Source organism: Sarcophilus harrisii, chromosome 4 (genome assembly GCF_902635505.1).
Source record: "Sarcophilus harrisii chromosome 4, mSarHar1.11, whole genome shotgun sequence".
Lineage (NCBI taxonomy): Eukaryota > Metazoa > Chordata > Mammalia > Dasyuromorphia > Dasyuridae > Sarcophilus > Sarcophilus harrisii.
Window position 1 is genome coordinate 35508574 of NC_045429.1, and position 18219 is coordinate 35526792.

At 36.7% G+C, this 18219-nt stretch overlaps 1 protein-coding gene across 1 annotated transcript; it reads left to right on the forward strand.

Moving 5' to 3' along the window:
- The first annotated feature begins 1678 nt into the window (after positions 1-1678).
- LOC116423785 (guanylate-binding protein 1-like) lies at positions 1679-16777 on the forward strand. The gene is made up of 11 exons (XM_031969368.1): positions 1679-1883; positions 4185-4393; positions 9566-9693; positions 9878-9987; positions 10639-10835; positions 11149-11373; positions 11710-11990; positions 13215-13427; positions 13632-13734; positions 14286-14479; positions 15451-16777. Exons 2-11 carry the CDS (start codon positions 4204-4206, stop codon positions 15568-15570), a joined length of 1761 nt encoding a protein of 586 aa, XP_031825228.1. The 5' UTR covers positions 1679-1883; positions 4185-4203; the 3' UTR covers positions 15571-16777.
- The last annotated feature ends 1442 nt before the right edge of the window (positions 16778-18219 follow it).

Here is an 18219-nt window from a genome sequence, read left to right on the forward strand (position 1 = left end):
TTGAAAGCATATACATAGAAAGAAGAATTGGGATTGAATTGATTATGATGGGGAAAAGTAAGATTGGGTAGGGAGAGGTAAAATTGAACAGTATTCAGCAATATTGTTCAAAGAAACTATGAACAACTAAGTTATTCTGAGTATTATAAATACTTAAGTCAGCCACAAGGGACCAAGAAGGAAAATGCTAAACATCTCCAGAGAAAGAAATAATAAAAGAAAGTCTATATAATATGGTGTTTATATAGATATATGTGTATATATATATATATATATATATATATATATATATATACAAACACAAATACATATGTATATATTTGTATCCACACATGTATATGAATATATCTATATACCTGTGTATGTATGTATGTATCTGTATATATGTGTTTATTTAGATATATATGTCTATATCTATCAATAGTTCTGTCAAATGATGACTTTTGCTAGTGTGGTGTGGGGAGGGAGAAAAAGAGACAGTTTGTAATTTAAAATGTAACAAATTTTTTTTAAAAGACCAAGTGGCTGAAGCAAAAGCATAACCTGTAGCAATGCTTGAAGTGTTACAAAACTGTTTCTTATTGCTATTATTATCATTATTAAATCTCTCCCTGATTTGAATTAGAAGCAGGGAAGAAAACTACATATGGTTCTAAGGTCTGTAATTTCTCATTCAGGCTTTTGCAATTCTTAACAATACTTTTTGGATTCCTTTTGGCAACAAAATCTATTACCAGGGATCATTGAAAAACAAAGCTAGCTGCTATACAATGACAGCATCTACTGCCTTCAATCCCTGTCTTACTGACAATCTGCCTTCTCTGTTTGTCTCTCAATATATAATCATTTGAAAGCACTAGAAAAAGGATCTCGATATAAATCCATTCTCTGTTATTATATCAGAGCATATGGGGCCACAGTATCTCCATCCATGAAAAGATTTTAGAATACAAGATCCCTGAGGTTCCTGACAGCTCTAAATCTACCATCTTATTATCCTTAAGTTGTCTGCTCTCTCTGAATCTGCCAGCTTATGACTGCTTGAAACCAAAACAACTCAGTGTTGCAAAGTTAAAGGAAGACAACTCAGATTATACTCTGCTTTGCCCTACTCAGTGAGATGCTAGGGATTCCCAAATGAGAGAAATGAAAGGAATCAATAGAGCAAAGGATCAGGAGAGAGGAATTTCAGCTCTTTTTATAAGTTGTTTTTCAGAATAAATAATATACCTATCCAAAAAAAATTGTCATCAACCTTGCAAGGTCATGAATATTGGATGACCTTTTATTTTATTTTTTTCTTTATTAAATAGTATTTTCTTTTTCCAAACACATGCAAAGATAGTTTTCAACCTTCACCTTTACAAAATTTTGTATTCCAAATTTTTCTCCCTCTTTCCCCTCCACCTTCCTCCCTAAGACAGAGAGCAATCCAATAGATTTACCATATACAATTCTTCTAAATATATTTCTACAGTCGTCATGCTACACAAGAGAAATCAGAAATGATCTTCTATTTTAGACAACCCAAAGCCTGTCTTCCACCAGTGGAATTCAGTGCAACCTGACATCACTTGGAAAAATCCCCATCCAGTGTTCCTCAGTATGTTTATTGGGTGCTTCCTCTTTTTGCCTCCTCACTCAGCTATACCCATAAGGTGATTGCTGTTATTTTCAGTTTCCCTTTCCTCGGCTGCATTTCCAATTTTTTCTGTTTCTCTGAATTCTTTTATAAAGTGAAAGCCACCATAGCCCAGTGATTAGAGAGCTTTGGACAAACAAACTGACAAGGAGAAAGTTAGAGTAGAAGGGAAAGTGGGAATCAAGGGGGTCCCCAAGCCTACAAAACATCAAAGATCTGGAAATTGTGACGTGGAAAAGAGGTAAGAGTTTTTCTGTATTTTTTTTCTCCAAACAGAGTCCTCAGAAATAGTAAAGCAACTTTCTCTTTGTTTTATAATCTTTGCTTGGAGTTTGAGGGGAGAGGTGAATGGAGCAGTCATTTCCCCTCAAATAGGGCATTGCTGGTGCTCAGCTACCTCAGACATCAGCAAAGTTTAAATCTTCATCTGCTCGGGACTCACTTCACATTGGTCAGATACACTTCATGTGGAGCTCCATTCGAGGGGCTGGGAACAGGAAAGAGGGAACTGTTTGGCAGAGAAAGATTCTGGGAAACTGAACTATCTTATGATTGTCTGTGATACAAATTTCTAAAACTGTCCATATTTTATGTTGGAAATCTGAAGGTTTAGTTAAAGAGAAAAAAGGAAACAGGAAACATCCCAAGTAGGAATCCACAGCGCATAGGCTCCACCAGGTTTCAAGAGGCTCACAACATGTACAAGGCTAAAAAGTCCTGAATCGGGATGATCTCTAATATCCATTCTAGCACTAAATGTATGATCCTATGATCCTACTAGGCCACGATTAGAATCTGGAAAAGCTGTAAAAGAACAAAATCTGAAACTAAAAGTTCGTATCTAAAACCCAAAAAGAGGTTTAAGAAAAGTGGAGATGGATCATTTATAGAAAGTATAGAGCAAAAATGGCTCATCAGATATTGATGGAACCAAGCAAAGTTTGAGAATTTCTGACTCTTAATCTTAAGTATTCCAGCAGTCTCTGTAGAGCTAGTCCACAGAATCCAGGGAAATGGGTCTACCTAGTCCACTATCCAGGTCTTATTAACTACTTTTGTGGTAGAAATGATGTGAATCTTGGGAGGAAATGACTTTTCCTTCTGCGAGTTAGAAGAGTTAGAGGAGAGAAATTATAGGAAGGCTATATCCTAAGTTTTTTACAGCACATTTCAAAGAGTTCAGAGGAAAGAGATGTAGGCTGCTATGGATAGGGGGGTCATTTGTTTGGTATAATATATGGGGGATGATTTGGAAAAGGGTTGGATTTCTAGCTTTTAAACTTTGTGCTTCGGTGACTCTGTAATGTCATGGCCTGAGCAGCATTTTAGGAATGTGAGGTTTAAAGAGAATGATTTGGAAGGAAAAGAGACTTGAAACAGGGAAACAATTAGGGGATTTGCAATAGTCCAGGAAAGAGATAATGAAGGTCTCAACTAGGGTGGTTGTTGTGTGACTGGATGGAAGGGGATACAAATTCCTGGTGTGTGTGTGTGTGTGTGTGTGTGTATGTATATAATATATATTTCATATATCTCATACATTTCATGTATATCATATATTTCACATAGATGATAAGTATTTTTGAGATACAAATGCCAAGATTTAGAAACTGATTAGATATGGGGGTAAAATAATAGTGAAAAATCCTTGAAATATTGAAGTATCATAATTTCAATTAGCATATATAAATGCCAATCATTAGAAGGCTGGGAGGCTAGCTAGAAGTCCCCTGATGCCACACAGGAAAGACTATAAGAATCTCAAAGAAATATCACACATTTCTGAAATGTCGTATTGGTGGCTTATGTTACTGAATTTTACAGTCAGATGACTTAACTTCAAATCTCACTGCTTAACATCTCTAAGCCTCAGTTTCTGTATCATTGAACAAGAAGATGGCTAAGGACCCTCCTAGTTTTAAATCTAAGACCCTGGGCAGGAAGAGCTCTAAAACTGAGATCAAAGCACCTGAGTTTGAAATCAATCTTAGCTCTTTACTGGCTGTGTGACATTGAGCAAGTCACTTAAGCTTTCTGTATTTTAGGTCCTTTCAACTGGTTTAGAAGATCTATAAGGTCACTTCATTTTTGCTATCTGAAATGAAAAAATATGGGAAGAGGTGGCTGTCACTACCTTATGTTGTAAATTACATTTGAACAGATAGAGGCTACCTATAAGCAATTATATTTAGGTTCCAATGAATGCAAAAAATGAATTTCCAGACATGTTTGCATTATTAGGATTCCTACTACAAATTTCCATTGGTCTAACATCACTGACCAGATTTTAATTTTGAATAATGGAATTCAAAGAGATGTAATCACTTCCCTGATTTCAATATTTGCTCTAATCAGGACTTCATTGAAGGGTGTTAATGGGGAAAGAGTCAAGAAAGCCTCTGGTTCTGCTTGGAAACAAGATGGATGGGGAGGGTCACAAGTGATAGAAGGAGTATGGCTATGAGAAAGTGGTTTCCCAGCTTAGGATTTAGAAATGACTGGTGTTTCTCAGGTCCTATTTGAATTGCTTTCACATTTGCAGGTGATACTCCACCTCCAACATGGCCGGTGATCATTTGATGCTAGCCCCAATCTGCCTGATTGAAAACAATAATGGGCAATTCATGGTGAACCAGGAAGCACTGCAGGTGCTTAGGACATTTACCCAGCCCTTAGTGGTGGTGGCCATTGTGGGACTCTATCGCACTGGAAAATCCTACCTGATGAACAAACTGGCAGGGCGGAGAACTGGTAAGTAAGGATCTGGCTCATCACTCTGTATACACATACAGAATATTATCCATTTGGATCAGATTAGGATCTTAGTGCTAAGAATAAAAAGATCTTTGGAGGCAAGGTTCCTTCCTTAGTACACCTCATTCCTTTAAAATACTGTCATTAAAAAAAAAAAAGAGAGAATAGAAAAGTGAATTAGAATATATTACCACAAGTTTTTCTTTCCTAAGGGACACAAAAGGCACCAAAAAAGATAAAATAAAGGTGGAGCCCCTAAAATGAATGATGGGGCTAGATTTCTAAAACAGAGTTCATAGTGGTCAGTCACTGAAAATGACTTTGTTTATGACTTTTTCTTAGATGATATGTTACAAATATTCAATCATATCTTTGTTTCTTTGTTGATTACAATGATAACATATGGTATGGTCTATAACCTCAGTGTTTCAGCCTATGAGGTGAAGGATGAAGAATTGGGGATTGGGAAGAAGGAGGATTCCTATAGAGAGAGGAGTGAATTCATGTTTATGCAGAAAAAAAGTCTGTCCAGTTAGTTAAATAAGAAATATATAAACTGAGATGGAGCATAGAGTTAATTCATTCATTAATGGGAGACATTATAACTTTAATAAGGAAATATCAAACATGATTTTCTTAGCACCCAGAATAGGAATGAATAAGAAAAAACATATTGGTACCAGATAGAATGGAGATTACACAATATAAACTACATATAAGGATTGATGCTGACGGCTGTACTAGCAAAAAACAAAACAAAACAAAAAAAAAAAAAAAAAACTCATGTACCAGATAATGACTGAAAGAAATACTATAAAAAATAAATAAAAGGAGAGAACCAGATTCCAAACATGCATGGGCACACAATCCAATGAAATGAAATAAAGTAGCGGAGTGGATAAGAAACCAGAATCCAACAATATAAGAAACACAAGTAAAAATCTATTTTCATCTAGAATGAAAATATAAAGAGGTAAATTTATTATGCATGCGAGTGATTCCTAAAAGTAGAAGCTGAATGATGCTACAAAACAAATATATATATATATATATATATATAAATTCATATTATAAGAAGAGATATATGGGAAAGGACCATATGATTTTTAAAAAACCAACATATATAAGCACCAAATGGTGTACCATCTGTTTCATTTTTAAATATTAACTCAATTATAAAAAAATAAAACATAGATAATAACAACACAAAAATTGTAGGTGACTTTAATGTTTCCTTCTCAGAACTAGATACATCTAAAAGAAAAAGTACTTTTTTTAAATATGGAATTTAATAATGGAGAAAATTAAATTATAAAGATGTACAAATTCTTGTGAATATGAACAATAAAGAAAATGCATATTTATCAGTACAATGTGGTAATTTTATGAAAATAAGTTATGGTCTAAAGCACATAAAATGACTTTTTTTAATTTTAGAAAAATGAATTCTAAACATCTTTAGATGCTATGATGAAATTAAACAATAATTATAGAGCACTTCAAAATGATAAAGACATAGCTGAAAACTCAATAATAATATCTTTTTTTGCTTTGCTGAGGTAACTGGGGTTAAGTCACTTGCCCAGGGCCACACACTTTTAAGTGTTATGTGTCTGAGATCAGATATGAAGTCAGGTCCTCCTGACTTCAGGGCTGGTGCTCTATCCACTGTGCCATCTAGTTGCCTCTCAACAATAATATCACCCCTCAATAACAATATTTCTAATAATGAACAGATAAAAAAATAACAGTAATACTTAATAACTATATGGAAGAAATTAATAATGAGAAATATATCAAAATTTCTGAGATTCAAATAGTCCTCAGAGAGGAAAGTATATATGTGTATATTGATATATCTTTAAATATGTATTCACAATAAAGACATTAATTAACTGAGTTAGCAATTTTTAAAAATCCAGACAATAACCAAACAAGCAAACCCTGCATGATCACAAATTAGGATGTCTAGAAAACAAAACAAATGTAATTTAAAAAAATAAATAAAAAATAAAAAAATGTAGTAATTATTTTTATAAGTTGGTTTTAAAGACTAGCAAAATCATGGAAACCTTAGAAAGATTTATTTTTTTAAAGATATAAGAAAAAAATTATCTTTCTTAAAATATATAGATGAAAAAGAACAATTAAATAAAAGAAATTATTATAATAAATCAAACATAGTTACATACAAGGAAAATTGGGGTTGCTAAAAAAAATCACCTAAAATATATAAATATACAAAGATGGAAATTATCATAAATGATCTAGACAATTTTAAAAAATATAACCACAGAAAATGTCTTGGTCATTCAATCATATCTAATTTTTGTCCCCATCTGGGATGTTCTTGGCTAAGATACTGGAGCAGTTGGCCATTTCCTGTTCCAGCTCATTTTACAGTTGAGAAAATTGAAGCAAACAAGGTTAAGTGACTTGCTCAGCTTCACACAATAGGAATCTGGGAGCAGATTTAAACTCATAAAGATAAAAGCTCCTAACTCTAAGTCTAGTACTCTATCTATTGGGTTACCACGTTAGTCAGCCATTCATAATTCTAAATGAGAGAAAATTCCCAATCACTTAAGCATGAGATTTAGTGATCCAGACCCTACTTTTTCTAAAGAAGATAATGGCAGTGAAGCTATCTATCCATCAATCCATCCATGCAGGTGCAATTGTCAGGAAATTTAGTCTCAGATTTGGTCAGTGGATTGGTTATAAGGTAAAGAGAGATATCAATGAATCAGACTTGGCTCTATCTGTTTTAGTTAGATTCTGTCAGGAGGAGGTGATTCTAAGACTTTTCCAACTAGCAGAGGTTAATAGGGGACCTAAGCAAGATCCAATGGCTAGTGCCACAAAAACAAGAGAGAAAAGAAATTTGGAGGAGTTTGGGGGGAGCTTCTTCTCAAGGAATTAAGTAATAATACCTAAGGAAAAGATCCCTGGATATAATTTGAGAGTGTGAAGCTGTCATGATTCATAGTAATTTTTTTGCTATATATGAATTTAAACAGGATTTTTCTATATACTATATTAGAAGTATAACTATTTTATAATTTTCCTGAAGAATTTTTTCTCCTCTTCTCCTCTTCCCCAATACAATGGTCCTTTGGAATAAAAACAAAGGCTAATATTCTGACTTTGGCCATCTTGTCAACAATGGCCTTTTGATTAGGAACAGGGAAGGAGATGGTGACTCATCAGGATACACAATTAGGAAATACCAAGATATGGGGGAAGGTTGGGAATGTTTAATAAGCTAAATAGTAAATTCCCACAGAAAATTAAAACTCTCTCACAAGTCACTTCATAAGATGGACTCAAGTTCACAAAATGGAGACTAAGAAATCTGAAAGGATTTCACAGTTAATAGTCATTTCCAATATAACAAGTGATTAAAAAGTTACTAAATAAAAAGTACTCCAGTTCAGATAGATTTCTATCAAATCAAAAAAGTAGTTAATTAGTACCTGTGTTACAAAAATTATTCTCAAAAATTGAGAAAGTAAAAAACATTGCCAAATGGCTTTTATGACAACACTGTTGTCCTACCACATAAATTAGGAAAGAAAAAAGAAAAAATAATAAATTATAGACAAATATCATTTACATTGATGCAAACTTTTTCAATAATATGTAAGGAAACAACAATAGGCTAGGGAATTTGAAATATATGAGTGGTATAGGAGAATGAATTGGACATCTGAGTGATGAGCCAGATAATGGTGTCTTAAAGAGGAAATCAAGAAAAAGGGGCAGCTAAATGGTGCAGTAGACAGAGAGCAACAGGACTTGAGTTTGAATCCAGCAACAGACACTTAACTCTTATAGGATGTGTGACCCTAGACAAATCACTTAACTTCAATTGCCTCAAAAAGTTATTTATTAAAATAAATAAATCAAGGAAAGAACTTAAGAAAAGGGTTAGATTTGAAGAGAAGGCTAATGAATACTGCTTTGGACATGTTAGGTAGGAGATATCTATAAGATACCAATTTTAAAGTGACTTATTGGGAATGAAGGGGCTGAGGGAGAAATTAAACAGAAAGGGCTGCTATTTCTATGTATGTAGATATATTTTGTGTATGTATATACATACACACACATATATATACATGAGAGTGAATATATGTGTATATGTACATTATGTTTATATTTATATTTAACTCATAAATGAACAGACAGATATGAAATGAACTGCATACAAATAATTTAAACTTTGGGAAACCGCTGTCACCAGAAAATTAGTACAAGGTATTAAAAGAGGACTTTGGATTATAGCCAGAATTATGGGAAAGAAAAGGAGTGCTGATGCAGCAAAGGAAATTGAGGAACAGTCAGAAAGCTAAGAGGAAAATTAAGAGAGTCAAATCATGAAAATCCAGAGAGGAGTGAGTATTATAGCAGAGAATGCTTAAAGGTCCTGAATGCTGCAGAGAGAAGGATGAATACTGAAAAAAAGACTATTGAATATGAAAATTAAGAAAATATTGGTAACTTGACATAATTGATTCAGGAAAGCATAAGGATAGAATACAAACTTCATCACATTTTTAGCATTTCTAAAAAGAGAAATGTTGGAATACAGGGAGCCACCTGATAGTGGCTGGTGGAGGTCCAACCCAGAATGGATCTCTGTTTGTGAGAGGATGATAATAAGGAGACTGAGAGGCAGGTACTGTTTTCTGACTTCTCTGACTGAGAGAGCATTGCATCGTCAGACTCTCTCCTCTTCCCTCTGCCTCCAATTTATCTGGTTCCCAGTACTCAACACCAGTGTCAGCAAAAGCTGCCCTGCAACTCCTTCAGATGTTATGATCCACAGCTGTGGAGACTCTCAAAGAATTGACCTGTCCCTTAACAGAGAAACATTTAAAAAGGGAGTTTCACACTTAAATAATGATTGTCAAATATTTGGAGAGGGTGGGACTATTTGCTCTTCCTACTTCCATCACAAAGGAGTCTAGAAGGGATAGGATCATGGGCAGAGGTAAAATCAGTTGCCTTGGCAAGTATTTGAGACAGGATCTGCACCCAGCTTTCTCAATCTACATCCAGCACTCTTTCCACTATGGCCCCGATTGGTGTGTGCTTCACGTGCCCCAAATGTCACAACTCCCACTTTGATACCATCTGGACTCATCCCTCCACACTCTTGTGCAGGCTTCTCCCTTGGATCCACCGTGCAGTCTCACACCAAGGGCATCTGGATGTGGTGTGTTCCTCACCCCACAAAGCCGAATCACACCCTCGTTCTCCTGGACACCGAGGGCCTGGGTGATGTGGAGAAGGTAAGAGGAGAAGGATGTCGCCATGCTTAATCAATGTTACTAAGCACTGTTGTTCTAGGCTTCAATTGTAATAACAGCCAATGAGTTGATTTTCCCCCACTGCATAATCATGGTAATCTAGGACATCCCACAGAAGTGGCCAAGAGTCACAGATTCAATCCCCATAATGTGATCTGACTTCTAGGGAGACAACAAGAACGACACGTGGATCTTTGCCCTGGCTGTGCTAGTGAGCAGCACCTTTGTCTACAACAGCATGGGCACCATCAACCAGCAGGCCATGGAAGACATTTAGTATCCTTTCTGTACAAAATAAGATGACACTGAGGAAGCATTTTGCAAACTTCAAAGGTCTGTCCCAATGTCCCTATTACTGCTCAAAGGAAAAACAGCTGGGACAGCTCCTCCTCTTCCCTAAAAAATAAATTGGGTAGTTTGCCCAACCCTCTCACACCTAAATCCGATTTACTTGTATGTCATGGCATCACTTCCTGAAACCACGATCCTCTTTGAGAACAAAATATAAACAATAACAACATCATAAAGATAGAGAAGCTCACTCCCATCCCCCACCCCTCAAACCCCCATTGCTATCAGGAAGACCTAGGTTGTAATTCTCCTTTTGACAGGGCAAACCATTGAATGCCTCAGTGGCCCTCTAACAATTCTAAACACCACTAAGTGTCAAAGGAAAAATCCCCACTGGGAATGATGTAAATTGATGAAAATAAGGATCTGATTGAACACACACACACACACACACACACACACACACACACGTACACATTAATTTAATTGTCAGGAAAAGCTCTTATGTTGCTGCTACAAATGGCAGTAAGGTAACCCAAGGAAAGGAGAAGTAAAGGACTTTAGGAAATTGGGAAAATTAAGGAATGATGGCTGCTGGACTCTTTTTCTGCCAGTTTTCCTTAATTAAAACCCCAGTTATGTAACAGAACTGACAGATAAAATCAAGGCAAAGTCCTCCTCCAGAACTGAGCAGATGGATGACTCCATGGAACTTGTGAGCCTCTTTCCAGACTTCGTGTGGACTGTGCGTGACTTCATCTTGGAGCTGGAAATCGATGGGCAGCCCACCACCCCTGATCAGTACCTGGAGAATGCCCTGAAACCAAAGAAAGGTCTGATCGGTTAAAGGTTGGGCAGTGGGGGTTATCCCAGATACTGCTCTTCTTTGTCTCCAGTTTATCCTTGTATAGTCGCAGTCTCCAGACTCCTTAGAAAATAAGAGAAGTGGTTTAGGTTCAACTAATAATTATATTCATGCAGCAAGTTCTTTGTCCTTTTCCTTTTCTCTTTCTTTAACCAACCTCATGCCTATAGGCTTTAGGGTTAGGAGTGAGTGAGATGTTCTTAACAGGATATGATTTGAGGGCACCGACCTCCAGACAACTTTCACTCTTTACCATATTATTCTTCCTTCCCTTTCTTTAGGTACCAGTGAAGAAGCTGGAATGTGTATCCAGAAGTTCTTTCAAAACAGGAAATGCTTCATCTTTGTGCCACCTGCTTCTAAAAAGAAGCTCCTAGAGATTGAGCAACTTCATGATGATGAACTTGATGCAGACTTTGTGGAAAGTGCTGAAAACTTCAGCAATCATATCTACAATAAAGCAAAGACCAAGATTCTCCCCGGAGGTGCCATGGTCAATGGGCCACGTGAGTCTCTCTCTCTCCAGCACTTCCTATGACTGTAGGGAACACTAGCATGAGACAGAGAGGAGTCTTCTTCCTAGAGTAATCATAGATGAAGAGAAAGGTTGTCTTCTTGCACAAGGCCAGTCCTATGTGCCATATTCATCAGAGCTTTGGTTACCCAAAACATCTTTCTTTTTCCTAAGCATTTTTTGATTCTTCTTGATCCTTTCAGAAAGCTCATTTTCTGAGAAACAAAATGAAACCCCCACTCTCTACCCTGGCAAAGAACAAAGGTATATTCCTAAATAGGTAGCTCTAGCCATTCTTCCAATCGATCCATTTGTCTTCCCTCTATAGGCCTAGGAAACCTGATTGAGAACTATGTGGAGGCCATCACCAGTGGAGATATCCCCTGTATGGAGAATGCGGTCTTGGCTCTGGCTGAGCTAGAGAATTCAGCTGCAGTTCAAAAGGCCTTTGCAGTGTATGAAAAGATGATGAGACAGGGGATCCAGTTCCCCACAGAAACCATTCAAGAACTGCTCTGTTTACATGACATCTGTGAGAGGGAAGCCATTAATGTCTTCATCAAGGACTCTTTCAAGGATGTGGACCAGAAATTCCAAAAAGCACTAGAGGTACCTTTCCTGTTTTAGGACTTTGCCTATGAATGACTTCTCTTGCTAAATTTGAAAGCCTCATCCCTCAGTATTGTAACCTGATGTCACTTTCAATATTATCAGTAACCAAAAGGCCCATCACTCTTGCATACTTTGTGCAGTTAGCATAATATGATCAACTAATTTAAAATCTTGAGAAGGTAAAAAGTTATACATGAAAAGTCCACTTGAGACTATTGGTCTGCAGTACAGGTTACATACCATAGTACAAAGCAAAGACAGACATGGAAAGGGCTTTCTGGAAATTTCAGATCAAGAATCTTGTATTCTTCATATATAAGGATCCAATGGGAGTTCATCTCAGGTTAATGGATCAGAGAAGAGATTTAGGTCCCTTTGGCTACCTCTAAAAGTGCATAGAAACAAGAGATTTTGGTTCTATAAGAATGTATGGGCAAGGTGACTAACATTGTCTTTTTAAACATTTATTTGTGTTTTTTTTTTAATTTAGGGAATAAAACAAGCATTAAATAACATAGGAAAATAAAAAAAAGATGACTGCACATGAATCTGAAAATCTATTACATTTAACTTCTTATTCCTTTTAAATATATTGTTATTGTGTAAATTCCTTATTCTTTCCTTTATTTTCTTTCCTATCCTTCCATCTCTAGAGCTGGCTACCATTAGACACAAATAAGAAAAATACATAAAATGATTCAATGTATACTTCAATTTATCAGTTCTTTCTCTGGCTACAGCTAGCATATTTCTTCATATGTCCTTAATTGTTAATGTGTGTATTTATAAAAGAAAAAATTACTTATTTGCTTAGAGTTTTTTTTAAAAAACAATATTGCTGCTGTTGCCTACAATATTTTCTTGGTTCTGCTCATTTTGCTCTTGATTATTACATGTAAGTCTTTCCATGTTTTTCTAAAATCATTGAACTCCTCACTTCTTATAACAGAATAGTATTTATCACAATCATACACAACAGAGCTAACTTTTTCTCAAGGGAAATCTTCTGAAGGAAAACATCCTAACAAGTGGAATAATTTAAAAGGGAGAGGTCTTGATTTCTCTTTCATTAGAACTCTTCAAAGAAAGCTTGGACAATTGGTTGAATGGCACGGAGCATGGGGGAGATTTAATGACTACTGAGATCCTGCTGAATTCTGAGATCATGTGTTATTTTGCAGCCCTTATGTTTTACTTCTTTGTTCTTTATTAACTCTAAAGAACCAGCTGAAAGCCAAGCTAGATGAGTTTTGTAAACAAAATGAAAGAGAGTCCCAAGATCGCTGCACAGCTTTGCTTCAGGATATTTTCAGGCCTCTGGAGGAAGCAGTGAAGCAGAATGCCTTCTCCAAACCAGGGGGCTATAACATCTACCTTCAGCAGATGCGAGAGCTCCAAGAGAAGTACAACCAGCAGCCCAAGAAGGGGATCCAGGTGAACTTCCCTTTGGGCTCAGGGTTGCAGACTGAGGGGAGCCAGAAAATTTTCAGTCTTTTTTAAGCCTCAGGATAAATAGTAAATAATACTGTAAGTTGGAATGATCCACAGGTCAGTTCTGCTCACATGACTGAACAGGCCTTAGCTTTCCCCTTACATCACTATTTCTTATTTTAAATTCATTGTACTCCTATCCTACAGGCAAACAAGACTCTGGAAGAATACTTAAAGTCAAAGGAAACTGTAGCTGATGCAATTAAGCAGGCGGACCAAAGGCTTACTGAAAAAGAAAATCAGAGGAGAGGTGAGAATATTTACATACATACAGGAGACTCTCCCCTGCATAGTCCAAGGAATTGTGCGTGCCCTCTGCTTTCAGAAATGTTATTTAAGATGCCTTAATGTCCTTGAGAACATTGGGATTCAACAAAAACTCTTTTTTTTGCTTCCTAAATCTTTAACTCTCCCTAAAAAAATGCTGGGTACTCTAGTGAAGAGCTCTAATAAGTTTTTTTTCTATTAAGTCAATCTAAGAGAACAAGGATAAAAGATTGGGAAGTTTATTTTTGTTCATTCTTTTTCTCTGTGTCTAGCTCTTTGTTGCTCCCCATTTGGGATTGTCTTGGCAAAGATACTGAAGTGGTTTTTCAATTCCTTCTCCATTTCATTCTACTAATGAGGAACTTGAGCCAAATAGGGTTATAAACAATTTGCCTATGGTCACCCACCTATAAGTGTATGAAGCCAGATTTGAACTCAGGTCTTTCTGACTCAAGGCCTGGCACTCTATTTATTATACCACCTGGTTGCCCTATCTTCTTCCAGTTAAAATTTTAAATTCTTCTTCCATCTCAGAGCAGGAGAGGCAAGCACAAGCTGCAGCAGAGGCTGCAAGAAAGATGGAAATGGAGCTAAGGAGGCAGGAGCAGATCAACCAGGAAATCCAAAGGAGACAAGAAGAAGAACGAAGACAAATGTTTGAACGTATGGAAGCCGCAAAGAGAAGATTGTTGGAAGAACAAGAGAGAGAGAGGACTAGGAAACTAGAGGTATTTCATTGTCCCAATTCAACATTTGTCTTCTTCCCCATTCCCCTTAATGACTTCTAGAATTGGAAATTATTCAGCTACAATTCTTGAAGAGTAAAAATAGTTCAGGACAACATCTCTTTTTATTAATCCATTTTACAAACATTTATTAAGAATCTGCTTTGTAGAGTCACTGTGTCAGCCTTGAAAGATCGGGTGGGGAGAGGTAGATATAAAGGAAAGAAGGAAGAAGGGAAGTAAAGAGGTAAAGAAGGGAAGGAAGGAAGAAGAGAAGGAAGGATGAAAGTGAAAGAAAGAGGAATTGAGGAAGAATGTAGAGAAGAAAGGGAAAAGGGAGAAAGGGAGGAAGTGGAGAGAAAAAAGCGTGGAGAGGGAAGGAATGAAAGCTAAAAGGAAAATTTAATAATGGAAGGGAGGGTGAAAAGTGAATGAAAGAGAGGAACAGGGTAAGAGGAAAGGAAGGGAGGCATGAAGGGAGGAAAGAAGAAGAGAGGGAGATAGAGAAGGATGGAAGGAGGGAAAAGAAGGAAAAATTCAGAGAATTCAGGGAGTTATTCTATTTTTTTTTCTGATTTTCCAGAGTGCCTCTATATTACTCCTTCAACACTATTGCCCTGTATTGTGAGTTTTCTTTATATTCCCTACCTAGAGTGCAAATTCTCCCAAGTTAAGGATGGCATTATATATTTTTGGTATCCTTCACAGAGCTTGGCAAAGTATCTTATACATTCACCTGTTCAATGAAGAAAGCTCAAAAGCAGCTAGAACGCAAGGTTGCCAATAAGCAAGAAACCCATTAGAATGTAACCTCCCTGAAGCCAGAGGATCTTACTGTATTTTGTCTTTTGTCTTGGCAATGTCTCCCACCACTTAGGACCTAGTGGCAGAGCTTGGTTGGTTCAAATGGCATTGCTAAACCTAAGAGAGATGCTTCACCTCTTGGATGCCTTTTTGTTTTCATTTCTCCTCAGGAAGAAGCACGAAAAATCCAGGAAGAGCATAATAGGGCAATGGCTGAACAGTTACAACGGCTCCAAGAATTGCAGCGCCAATGTCATAGACATAGATCGGGTGACTGTACGATATCGTGAAGATAATGAACTTCATCATCTCTATATTTACAGCCTTGTGTGGATCCAGATGGAAAGAATCAGTCACTCTGCAACAATCTCTCCTCTTCCTCAGACTCTTCCTCCTCCAGTAGGAGTTAGTTCTATTTAGCCAGTTAGCATCTTTTTCATCACACTCATTTCTAGCTCAGAAACCAATCAAAAAGGTCTCCCTTTTCCTACATTAAGTGGAGAGGAAGCATCTTTGATTTTCCATCATGAACTGATTATTAATGGTTATCTCAAACAGGATGTCCCAAAGACATCTTAAATTCAACCTGTCTAAAACCAAATTCATTATCTTCCCCAATAAATCCTGCCTCTTCTAAACTTTCCTATTACTATTGAGGCTGCCACCATTCTGCCAGTTACTCAGGATCAAACACAGGTGTCATCCTGGACTCTTCACTCTCACTAACTCCAATATCTAATTTGTTGTTAAGGCTTGTTGATTTTACCTTCATAATAACTCTCCTGTATAAGTCCTACTTTCCATGCACACAGCCACCAGTCTGGTGCAGGACCTCATTACCTCTTATCTGTATGATTCAATAGCCTGGTGATTCAAGTCTCTCCTCTCCGGTTCATTTTCCTTTCAGTTACTAAACCAAACTTCTAGAAGTCTAATCTGACCATGTCATTCTCCTATTCAACAAACTCCAGAGGCTGCCAGTTGTCTCTAGTATCAAATATAAAATCCTCTCACTTTTAAAGACCTTGATTATCTGTTCCCTTTCCATTTTTCCAGTCAGCTCCTCTCTACATACAGCAACACTCACCTTGTTGGTCTCCCTGTGTACCATTATACCTTCTAACTCCTCCATACCCTTTTCACAGGTTTTTTCCCTTTGTTTGGAATATTTTCCTCTCTTTGTCTCCCACCTAGGGTTTTCTCTCTGAGATTAACTCTTCTTTTTCTTGATCTATTTTGGAATTATATTATTGTTTAATAGTAAGCAGCAGTTTTTTGCATTTCCTTGAATTCCTATTACTTAGCACAGTGTCTGGCATATACTAGGGGCTTAAGAAGAGCTTATTGAATAACTAAAGGACTACAATGCTACAAAATAGAGAGTACAACCCTCCACTATGTTCTCCAAGTATCTTTATTTGGAGGTATGATTGGAAAAAAAACAGGCTGTTATCAGACAGTCCTCTCCCACGATAATAAAACTGTTGATATTCTGTCCATGATGTGTGTTTTCTTCAGTTCTATGCCTTTTATTTTTATGCATAAAAGGAAATGACTTGCTTGGAAGTTTTTTTTTTTTTTTAAATAGCTATAAGTACTATCTTTCCTTTGGGGAATGTAATTGAATCATGGTCATTTGCTATAAAAATATATACATGTATACTCATACATGTATATAACAATATTAATAAGTAAGCCCTTCTTAGGATTTTTGTATAATGGAAGTCTATTCCTTCTTCCACTTTGGAGTCAGATAACATTGCACAAGGAGAATCCCTAAGGTAGCAGGAGGTAAGGGGCAGGAAGATGTCTTGAGCATTGTTTTCAGTTTTGATTCCTCATTTGAAAAGATAATTCAAGGTCATTTTCCTCACACTTGCTACTTAACTGGAACAATTCTGTGTTTATTGTTCTTGATTTTTTTTTATTTTGCCCCTAAAAGAAGCCAAGAAGTTCTCCCCCTCTTTCCCCAATAATAACTTCACAGCTAGAATGTCTATTTGGATATAGAAAGCCCTACTGAACCTAACATCAGAGAGAGGATTCTCTACATTTTTCCTCCTAAACTATGTCAAGGATGGAATTTTTCCATAGAAAAAAAGAGAGAGAGAGAGCTATAAATCTGGAAGCAGATGTGGAAACTTATAGTTTCCCTCTGCTATCTCCAACCTGCTTAAAGAGTATCTTTTAATAATTCTCCTTTAGACATGTAGGTCTTCCATATGTTTCCTTTCCTTTGCTTAGTGTGGACCATATGTTTACTAATGTGGAGAAACATTTGCCATAATATGATTGGAATGAACGAGTAGAGAAACTGATTGAGTTTCATCCTTACCATCAAATCCTCTGAACCCAGGAGTACCTCCTCACTACACCATCAGAAGCACAAAATATTATAGTTTGAAGAGATCTCTAACTTGGATCATATTATCCAATATTTAGATCTCCACAGTTTAGTCCCATTGTAGTCCTTAACCTCAGGGAGTTCCATTTTTGAGTCTCCTAAGCCTCCTAAGAAAGAGACCCAGAGGGAAGGAAATAAAAAGCTTACTCTCAAATGTTGCCTTCTTCATGAAGCCTCAACTCACCTAGAGCTAATAAATGCTTTTCTCTCTTGGGATTTCCACTCACATCCTGTTTCCTCTTCTCTTGTGACATACTATGGCTGTAAATGTGACTTTTTGGAATGAATCTATAATGGAAAGCAAGGGGACCTGGGCTTGGATTCCAGTTAAACCTTATGAGCACTATCTATGAGGTCCTGAATGGTGGGTGTGGTGGGCAGAGAGAAATTGAAAGATTGATAAAAGTTATTCCCTGGGGCAGGCAGGGAAAAGGCTCTGATAACTGAGATCAGTTTCCTTCCATAATCCCACTCTCAGGTGTTAATCTAGACAGAAATCCAAGTCAAGTCCCTGTGGCTAAATTTTCCCTATAAA